The sequence below is a fragment of the Oncorhynchus mykiss genome, chromosome 2 (assembly GCF_013265735.2).
Source record: "Oncorhynchus mykiss isolate Arlee chromosome 2, USDA_OmykA_1.1, whole genome shotgun sequence".
Taxonomy (NCBI): domain Eukaryota; kingdom Metazoa; phylum Chordata; class Actinopteri; order Salmoniformes; family Salmonidae; genus Oncorhynchus; species Oncorhynchus mykiss.
Genome location: NC_048566.1, coordinates 23,224,171 through 23,235,154, shown reverse-complemented (window position 1 = coordinate 23,235,154; position 10,984 = coordinate 23,224,171). Strand labels below are relative to the sequence as shown.

General features: G+C 40.4%; 1 protein-coding gene across 1 annotated transcript; it reads left to right on the top strand.

Moving 5' to 3' along the window:
- Positions 1-1,386: 1,386 nt before the first annotated feature.
- Positions 1,387-10,666, top strand: LOC110538290. Its single transcript, XM_021625016.2, has 10 exons — positions 1,387-1,491; positions 2,670-2,762; positions 3,000-3,060; positions 3,175-3,553; positions 3,656-3,703; positions 3,862-3,900; positions 8,313-8,424; positions 8,581-8,655; positions 8,798-8,876; positions 9,196-10,666. The coding sequence occupies exons 4-10, from the start codon at positions 3,328-3,330 to the stop codon at positions 9,268-9,270; spliced, it is 654 nt and encodes a 217-aa protein (XP_021480691.2). The 5' UTR covers positions 1,387-1,491; positions 2,670-2,762; positions 3,000-3,060; positions 3,175-3,327; the 3' UTR covers positions 9,271-10,666.
- Positions 10,667-10,984: the final 318 nt, after the last annotated feature.

Sequence of the window (10,984 nt, the reverse complement as noted above, 5' to 3'; positions counted from 1 at the left end):
AATATGTGAAAAATGTTGTTGTGTTACCTGGGATAGCTGAGGTAAATATTAACCCATAATGTGTGTGTGTAGCCTCGCTGAGGAGGAGTCTTGTCCCATTGCCATGGTACTGCTTGTCCTTTTCCATTGACGCAGCACTACAGAGTGCAGAAGTAATAGCCTATGTCATTCAGCTCTAACCAGGTCATCAGGATGCTTGTATCTGTTGTGTTCAGGTCGTAGGTTTTCTGAAACCTCCCCTTGAATCGGGGAAAGTCACCCATCTCCCTCCACACCTTCCTCTGGCCATGTGTGGCCGTGTTGATGTACCACTCTGCCCTGCAGCCAGTGATCATTCTCGTTATGGTATAATTAAGCAATAAGGACCAAGAGGGTGTGGTATATGGCCAATATAGCACGGCTAAGGGCTGTTCTTACGCACAATGCAATGCAGAGTGCCTGGACACAGCCCCCTTAGCCGTGGTATGTTGGCTATATATCACAAACCCCTGAAGTGCGTTATTGCTATTATAAACTGGTTACCAATGTAATTAGAGCAGTAAAAATACATGTTTTAACATACTTGTGGTATACGGTCTGATATACCACAGCTGTCAGCCAATCAGCACTCAGGGCTCACCCATTTTATAAATAACTAGATTCCTGTCAAGAGGATGACTTTCTTTGCCATCAAGACAAAAGAGTGAAAATAGATGCACCTGTTTAGATCTCTCCAATAGTCAACATTTGGGGTTTGTGTCTGTGAACTGCACAAAACTAAATTAAAACCCAAACAAGATAAAACCATTACCTTTGAGAAGGATGATCACAATTAGGACAATGTAGTCGTTCTTTATGTCAACAAGAAGAGACAAATAATTAGCATGTTGTATGATACTAAAAGTTTCATCCAGATAAGAGATTCAGAGAAGAAATATACTACATTTGTCATTAAAGTCTTACCTTATGCCCCCAAATAGTACTGCAAAACAATTACAATAACCAACTTTACTTCCTTAAGTTCATTTCCTGATGCTCTACCTACACTCTGAGGTTTAAAAAATATATAGATATGAGTCAAACCCACTGTGGTTTCCAATGTAGGTTTGTGTGAGCAAATGTCAATTGGATGTGGATATCAGAAATACTTAATGTGTATGTTTAAATCATTGACCTTGCAAAGGCCTAAACAATATAAAAGTGGTTTTGTTTTCCTACTTTAAAAGTTCCAGAGAGGGGTGAGCGATAAAGAGTTGAGAGAAAGACAGAGAGGTGTGAGGGATAGAGAGATCGAGACAGGGATGAGAGAAAGGCAGAGAGATTATATGAGATAATATTTTTCTGCGTTCCTGATCATGCGTCAGTTACATTCATACTCACTACCCCACAATCCCCACCCCGTGGTAGTCCCTAGTAGAACACCATGTACCTAGCTAACAGAGCTCTACCTTGTGTGCAATGGAAGCCTCATGACTCATTTTCAGCATGACAAAATCTCTTCAGCAACCACAGGTTAGAGATGATTGTGTTTACAGTTCAACATTGTATACCCTGTGTCATATCTCTCTTTCTCATATCTCCCTTACTGATAGAGAGAGAAAGACTCCTCAGCACATTTGGTTCCTTGAAAGTTGTGGGAATGTACATTTTTAGTTACCCATTGGTTCTGGGAAAGAAGCCATACGTTTCCTGACTGGTAAAACGTTGTTTTTTAAACGTTCTGTTAACGGAAGCGAAAATTTAGCCTGTTCTGGGAATGTTAATTTTTAGGGTACAGGGAGGTTCTGAGAATGTTTCATTTTGGATCCCTGAAAGTTTTCCTGGGAGGTTTTATTAACATTTTGAGAACAAAAATGATAGGCTATTTGAAGGTAATTAAATAACATTCTGAGAACATGTTTCAATAACACTGTTGGCCTAGTTAACTGTTTTGAACACATGGAAATTAATTTGTTTAGGCATTTTTATTGTTATAGCAAGGCATCGTTGCGATTCAAACCTATGATCTTCTGTTTTCTATTCATGGAATTAGTCCACTGCGCCACCAGGATGTACAAACAGGCCCAATTTCAAAGGGAACAAGCGCTCATTAAGATTAGGTGTCGATAGAAAGAGTTTTGTTGACGTTGAGGACGGAATGTTTTTAAATTTAAAAGATGTATTGTGGTTTTTATGTAAAGTTTTCTTAATGTTCTGAGAACATGACTTTAAATAGAACCATGAGGAATACCTGCAGAAAACATTATGTTGAAGTACTGAAATTCCCACAGAAGAACGTTGTTTCTTAACATTCTCTGAAAGTTCTGAGAACTTGAGTTTAAAGAACCGCGAGGAAACCTGTAGAAACCGAAATTAAATTCCCACCTAAGAAACATACAGTTCTCAAAATGTGCCATCTGGGTATCCTGCACCGTTCCCAGAATGTTGTGGGAAGGTTGTATTCTAAATAACCGTAGGACAACCACACTCTCACCAAGCTCTAAGAAACATATGATTCTCAGAATGTTATGTGCTCGCTGTTTCTCAAGTAATTAGCCAACAGTCACCTTCAGTTTACACATTTACACAAAACTTCCTCTAATTCCTTTTTTTTTCAATCACCATCATTGTTAAGTAACAGGAAATATACATGCAATACTTTTGACACCACTCTCGTTATAACTGCTTGTCACTCATTTTACTGGAACCAGTTGGCTTTTAAAATGTGTGCCGGTGCCATGGCCACTGCTGGTGTTTTCCTTGGACCTGTAGCCTCCTGTTTTGGCACCTCTTTTCACAACACAGTGAGTATCCTCCGTAGATTTGGGTTTTTATTTTGTTGTTGCTGAACCAACATTATTTCCCAGTGCTTTACAGTCTATGCTATGCTTGTTGGTCAGTGGTAATGTTGTATTTGGTTGACACAATTCTGATGGGAGTGCCATCTGACACCAGGCATCTTTAACACAACATGTAAACAATATTAAGAATCTGGTGCGTCATTAGTTAGAATTAACTTTCAAATCTCTCTGTTGGACCAGATGAGCCCATTGATATGGATTGAGATGATGCTCATTTTGTCTCAGGCCTCTGGCACTAGTGGTATGTGATTAATTTTTATGTCAATATGCACTCAGTGTTTTATGCTATGTCTAAACAACATGAACTGAATAATCCTAATACTTGTAATACTTGTTGTTGTTAATTCAAACACAGGTGTGGATTGGAAAGCTGATTACCCGAAGGTTGTTTTTACCAATAAGGGAGATGATGTGACCATTCCATGCAATTTTACCTATCCCCCGTCCCCATCTAAAGAGCCTATACAGGCCTACTGGAAACGCCTGGGAAATACTAAACTTAACATCAATGACAATGACAAGAATGAATTCCTCTATCACCCCAACAACACATTTGTCATCAAGAGTTTTCAGAACAGGACCATTCATGACAGGAAATGTCACTAAGGGAAACTGCTCCCTGAACATCAAGAGAATTGAAGAAGGCGACATGGGGCCCTCCTACTACTTGAGAATTGCCACTGGAGCCAACAACTTCAGTTTTATTAATGATCTTGTCTACATTAACGTATCTGGTAAGCAGTAGAGGATGCAATGTAAAGTGCTTTTGTTCAGTGAAATGTGTCATTAATTTGATATGGAGGAAACTAATCCCTACTGTATTTTTTTCCATTCAGGAACCTCCGGGACTATTTCAATCATACCAATGGACAAGTCAAACACAGGTGAACTATTCAGCTTAGAATTTTCACGTACACACAGAATTTTAACTGGTTGGTTTACTTTAGAAATTACCAGTGAACCTGACACAGTTGATAACAGCAATAACAATGTATTTGTCAAAGTTAAAAGATGGGCTGAAGTTGTTTTGTCTCCTTCTCAGTTGATTCCACGACTACAGTCCCACTAGCCACCACAGAATGTAAGTAGACTCTCAGGGCCAGTTTCCCAGACCCGCATTAAGCCTAGTCTTGGACTAAAATGTATGCTATATATACAGTGCCTTCAGAAAGTATTCATACCCCTTGACTTATTACACATGTTGTTGTGTGACAGACTGAATTCAAAATGGATGAAATATTTCTTTCTCTCTCACCTATCTACACCGAAGGAGGTTGGTGGCACCTTCATTGGGGAGGACAGGCTCGTGGTAATGACTGAAGCAGAATTAATGGAATGATATCAAATACATAACATTTTAATCAAATCACATGTATTTATATAGCCCTTCATACTTCAGCGGATTTCTCAAAGTGCTGTACATAAACCCAGCCTAAAACCCCAAACAGCAAGCAATGCAGGTGTAGAAGCCCGGTGGCTAGGAAAAACTCCCTAGAAAGGCCAAAACCTGGGAAGAAACCTAGAGAGAAACCAGACTATGAGGGGTGGCCAGCCCTCTTCTGGCTGTGCCGGGTGGAGATTATAACAGAACATGGCCAAGATGTTCAAATGTTCATAAATAACCAGCATGGTCAAATAATAATAATCACAGTAGTTGTCGAGGATGCAGCAAGTCAGCACCTCAGGAGTAAATGTCAGTTGGCTTTTCATAGCCGATCATTAAGAGTATCTCTACCACTCCTGCTGTCTCTAGAGAGTTGAAAACAGCAGGTCTGGGACAGGTAGCACGTCCGGTGAACAGGTCAGGATTCCATAGCCGCAGGCAGAACAGTTGAAACTGGAGCAGCAGTACGGCCAGGTGGACTGGGGACAGCAAGGAGTCATCATGCCAGGTAGTACTGAGGCATGGTCCTCCGAGAGAGAGAAAGAGAGAATTAGAGAGACCATACTTAAATTCACACAGGACACCGGATAAGACAGGAGAAGTACTCCAGATATAACAAACTGACCCTAGCCCCCCGACACATAAACTACTGCAGCATAAATACTGGAGGCTAAGACAGGAGGGGTCAGGAGACACTGTGGCCCCATCCGATGATACCCCCGGACAGGGCCAAACAGGAAGGATACATCCAACACATGGTTTCCATTTGTTTGATGCCATTCCATTTACAGTGCCTTGCGAAAGTATTCGGCCCCCTTGAACTTTGCGACCTTTTGCCACATTTCAGGCTTCAAACATAAAGATATAAAACTGTATTTTTTTGTGAAGAATCAACAACAAGTGGGACACAATCATGAAGTGGAACGACATTTATTGGATATTTCAAACTTTTTTTAACAAAACAAAAACTGAAAAATTGGGCGTGCAAAATTATTCAGCCCCCTTAAGTTAATACTTTGTAGCGCCACCTTTTGCTGCGATTACAGCTGTAAGTCGCTTGGGGTATGTCTCTATCAGTTTTGCACATCGAGAGACTGAAATTTTTTCCCATTCCTCCTTGCAAAACAGCTCGAGCTCAGTGAGGTTGGATGGAGAGCATTTGTGAACAGCAGTTTTCAGTTCTTTCCACAGATTCTCGATTGGATTCAGGTCTGGACTTTGACTTGGCCATTCTAACACCTGGATATGTTTATTTTTGAACCATTCCATTGTAGATTTTGCTTTATGTTTTGGATCATTGTCTTGTTGGAAGACAAATCTCAGTCCCAGTCTCAGGTCTTTTGCAGACTCCATCAGGTTTTCTTCCAGAATGGTCCTGTATTTGGCTCCATCCATCTTCCCATCAATTTTAACCATCTTCCCTGTCCCTGCTGAAGAAAAGCAGGCCCAAACCATGATGCTGCCACCACCACCATGTTTGACAGTGGGGATGGTGTGAGCTGTGTTGCTTTTACGCCAAACATAACGTTTTGCATTGTTGCCAAAAAGTTCAATTTTGGTTTCATCTGACCAGAGCACCTTCTTCCACATGTTTGGTGTGTCTCCCAGGTGTCTTGTGGCAAACTTTAAACAACACTTTTTATGGATATCTTTAAGAAATGTCTTTCTTCTTGCCACTCTTCCATAAAGGCCAGATTTGTGCAATATACGACTGATTGTTGTCCTATGGACAGTCTCCCACCTCAGCTGTAGATCTTTGCAGTTCATCCAGAGTGATCATGGGCCTCTTGGCTGCATCTCTGATCAGTCTTCTCCTTGTATGAGCTGAAAGTTTAGAGGGACGGCCAGGTCTTGGTAGATTTGCAGTGGTCTGACACTCCTTCCATTTCAATATTATCGCTTGCACAGTGCTCCTTGGGATGTTTAAAGCTTGGGAATTTTTTTGGTATCCAAATCCGGCTTTAAACTTCTTCACAACAGTATCTCGGACCTGCCTGGTGTGTTCCTTGTTCTTCATGATGCGCTCTGTGCTTTTAACGGACCCCTGAGACTATCACAGTGCAGGTGCATTTATACGGAGACTTGATTACACACAGGTGGATTGTATTTATCATCATTAGTCATTTAGGTCAACATTGGATCATTCAGAGATCCTCACTGAACTTCTGGAGAGAGTTTGCTGCACTGAAAGTAAAGGGGCTGAATAATTTTGCACGCCCAATTTTTCAGTTTTTGATTTGTTAAAAAAGTTTGAAATATCCAATAAATGTCGTTCCACTTCATGATTGTGTCCCACTTGTTGTTGATTCTTCACAAAAAAATACAGTTTTATATCTTTATGTTTGAAGCCTGAAATGTGGCAAAAGGTCGCAAAGTTCAAGGGGGCCGAATACTTTCGCAAGGCACTGTACTCCATTCCAGTCATTATAATGAACCGACCTCCACTCAGCAGCCTCCACTGATCTACATGCATTACTCCATATTGAGAAAGAGAAAACATATTTTTAGAAATGTATGTAAAGTTATTGAAAATGAAATACAGAAATATCTTTAAATATTCACACCCCTGAGTGTTAGAAACAGCGTTGGCAGTGATTACAGCTGTGAGTCTTCCTGGGTAAGAGCTTTGCATGCTTGAATTGTACAATATTTGCAAATAATATTTTTTTTAATTCTTCAAGCTCAGTCAAGCTGGTTGTTGATCATTGCTAGACAGACATTTTCAAGTCTTGCCATAGATTTTCAAGCCGACAAAACTGTAACCAGGCAACACAGGAACATTCAATGTCGTCGTGGTAAGCAACTCCAGAGTATATTTTGCCTTGTGTTTTAGGTTATTGTCCTGCTGAAAGGTGAATTTGTCTTCCCATGTCTGGTGGAAAGCAGACTGAACCAGGTTTTCCTCTAGGATTTTGCCTGCGCTTATCTCTATTCTGTTTATTTTTATCAACAAAAAAAACTCCCTAGTCCTTTCCGATGACAAGCATACCCATAACATGATGCAGCCAACACCATGCTTGAAAGTATGAAGAGTGGTACTCAGTGATGTGTTGTGTTAGATTTGCCCCAAACATAATGTTTTGTATTCAGGACATAATGAACTTGTTTGTTTTTTTGCTAACAGGATGCATGCTTTGGAGTATTTTTATTCTGTACATGCTTCCTTCTTTTCACTCTGTAATTTAGGTTAGTATTGTGGAGTAACTACAGTGTTGTTGATCCATCCTCAGTTTTCTCCTATCACAATCTTTAAATTCTGTAATTGAAATCACTTCCTCTCTGGCAACAGAGTTAAGAAGGACCCTTTATCTTTGTAGTGACTGGGTGTATTGATGCACCATCCAAAGTGTAATTAATAACTTCACCATTCTCAAAGGGATATTCAATGTCTGCTTTTTTTTTACCCATCTACCAATAGGTGCCCTTTGCAAGGCATTGGAAAACCTCCCTAGTCTTTGTGGTTGAATCTGTTTGAAATGTACTGTTTGACTGAGAGACCTTGCAGACAGTTTTATGTGTGGGGTACAGAGATGAGGTAGTCATTCAAATATCTTGTTAAATACTATTATTGCACACAGTGAGTCCATGCAACTTATGTGATTTTTACTCCTGAACTTATTTAGGCTTGCCATAACAAATACTTATTGACTCAAGACATTTCAGCTTTTCATTCTTTATTAATTTGCAAACATTTCTAAAAACATAATTCCACGTTGACATTATTGTGTATAGGCCAGTGACACAAAATCTCAATTTAATCAATAAAAAATTCAGGCTGAAACACAACAAAAATGTGGAAAAAGTCAAGGGGTGGGAATACTTTCTGAAGGCACTGTATCCATTTCAAATCAAATATTTTGAGAGAGGGTCTCTTGATTTTGCATTGGGACGCAGGTTGTCTAGCAGTTAAGAGTGTTGGGCCGGTAACCAAAAGGTTGGTGGTTCGAATCCTTGAGCTGGGAAATATCTGTTGATGTGCCCTTGAGCAAGGCACTTAACCGTAGTTGCTCTGGATAAAAGTGTTGACTAAAATGTAAAAAAAATATTAATTCAAATGAGTAATGGAATGAATAAATATTCCTCAGTCCTAATCAGAATGTTTTTCACAGTGTGTGAGGAAGCGCTATCCACGACCATATATATTGCCACCACGGTCCCAGTGGTTGCAGTTCTACTGGTTGCTGTATTGGGGATTGTTTTGTTCTTCAAGTACAGGAAAAGGTGGGTCTGGTTGTTGGGTGTCCCCAGAGGGATGCTCTCAAGTTTGATTGACATTGATCAATTTCTATAGCAACATGATGTCCTCTGCCTTCTATTAGTCATTGCAGATACATTTGACTCACATTCGCTAAAATAACAACTGATTTGATTTTCTAGGTCCAGGTGTGTCACTATGCAAGTGCCTGGATATTATGCTAATTTCAACATGACTCCAATGACCAAACCTGAAAGGTATGCTTAAAACTATGAAACAGCCTTCAGTAAATTGCTAGTTTGACATATTTCAGTTTTACTTCTGAATGTTACTCTAAAATATGTTCTTTGATTTGACCTACAGTGTCAGTGAGATACTTGTCTTCCCCTATCTCCACAGAGTCAAAACTACAAAGAAAGATGACACCCAAGTTCCTCCTCCAAGGGTCATCGATGAGCCCGTCTATGGCAACGTCCAGGTACATTACAGCACCCTGAGCAGATCTATTTTAAACTGACAGTACTCTTTATAAAGATAGTACATGTAGACTGTTGATAAGTCATCAGCTTTGGATCTAATGTTCTTTACCCACTGGGCACACACTGGTTGACCCAATGTTGTTTCCTCGTCATTGAAATGACATGACAATGAAGCAACGTGAAATAGATGTTGAGTGCCGTGGCCAGTGTCTGTGGCCAGTGGGTACTATATATGTTTAGCATGTTGGCCATTTAGTGTTGTGCTCATAGCTTCTTGATAGACCTTTCCCTGCCTGATTTCTCCATTTCTCTTTACAGGGTCCAGACGATCCGATGGACAGTATGGATCAAATGGACAGTGTATATGCAAATGTGGATCATACAAAACAGTGATGAGGCTGCATCTCAGATTTCGTCACTGCTTAATAATACTTGTTGAGTGTGTGCACGCGTGTGTTTTTATCTTGATTGTTTTCTTGTCAAAAGGCAGCTTACAGTGTCAGCCCTCATTTCTCACATCCTGTTTGACTTTCACTTGGTTAGACAATAATATGTGCAGCTTGTTTGTTAAATGTAAAATACATAGTTCAGAATGTAACTATTTTTGAAAGGACTGGCTTTCAAATAAACATACTTACTGAGATGATATGCTACCGGCTGTTTGATTCAATATCAAAACAATTCACACAAAAACAGCTCTCGCAGTCCTATATTGATAAGCATTCGCAACTAAACATAATGTTTGTGCTGAGTTGGACAGAAACATAATGTCAAAAAACAATGTTTTTTGACAAAGGCTTTCTGGGTAGTCATGAGTGAATGAAGTCATACACATGAGATTCACGTGTCAAAGTGAATAACGTTTTTTAAGTTTTGAATGGTTGAGTGTTAAGTTTTCTATGTTGCATATGTGAACAAACAGTATCTGATAAGAAACTTTGATATATAGGCCTTGATTTTGGTACTCAAATGCAACGTCTCAGGGTAAGAGTGAGTGAATCTCCGGCATATTACTGGACATGAACTAAGGAAACACAGAAAAGGCACTTCTGCATTCTTATTTTTCCAGTTCAAACTCATACATTGTATTCTGTGTTTGACGAATGAGAGCTGTTCCAATTGCCTTGGTTTTAGGATTTCATCTCTACGGCATCTGTTTTAACACATTTCCTCTCTTTTCTTCCACAGTCACCTGTGATGGAGCTCAAACTGCTGTTTCATGTTTTGCTGTTATATGGTACCTCCTTAATTTCCTGATAATATTACAGCAGTCATGTTTGTGCGAGCTGTCTATGTACACTAGGAAGGATATCGTTTAACTCATGATGGACTTGAGCCCAATGACTTCTCCAGTGATCCATGGGGTCGAGTCTCAGGTCAGCAGATGTCCCAGGGGGTCAACAGACATTTCAGGTTTACATATACATTCAGGTACCCTCCCACATGGAGACACACATCACAGATTATAGAGGCACCTGTTATACCCTCTCCTGGTGGGGGAAGATCAACAAATATCTAGAACCTACAGGAGAACACCAGATGACCCCAGAGTTTGCACCCAGGTCCTGGGAGACTAAGCAAGGGAAACTGCATCCTGAGGATCGATAATGTTCAGCACGATGACGTTGGACCGTTCTGTTTCAGGACTGACATGCCAGAGTACAACCAGTTCTCCTTTGTTAGTAACATGGTTTGCATCAATGTGAAAGCTGGGTAGGCCTATGTTTATTTGGTTGAGGATTTTTTTGTCTATCTGTATCCTGTTGAATTGTTAAACGTGGCTTGTTAAATGTGCCTTTCAAAAGGCCATATATCAGTCTTTGACTAATTGTTCAATGGATGCTTTTCTTCCGTGTCAGGCTGTCCAGTCCCCTCTTTGTCAGTGAGGGAGGAGGTGATATCTGTGAGGGGGAGGTGGTATCTGCCTCCTGCTCTGTGTCTCACTCCTGTCCATCTGATCCCCCTCTCCTCACCTGGAGCCACTCTGGAACACCCAGCATCCAATCACAGCAGCATACCAAGGGCCATCATCCATGACCTTTACCCGCACCATCACTGATAACAAACCAACCTCTGGACAGTGAACAGCTCGAGACTCTCAATGTCA

Excerpts from the sequence above, each read along its gene's own strand:
- LOC110538290 (XM_021625016.2), top strand. The coding sequence starts at position 3,328 with ATGACAATGACAAGAATGAATTCCTCTATCACCCCAACAACACATTTG. Across the intron at positions 8,425-8,580 it reads TTCTTCAAGTACAGGAAAAG|GTCCAGGTGTGTCACTATGC; the intron begins GTGGGTCTGGTT and ends TTGATTTTCTAG. Across the intron at positions 8,877-9,195 it reads CCGTCTATGGCAACGTCCAG|GGTCCAGACGATCCGATGGA; the intron begins GTACATTACAGC and ends TTCTCTTTACAG.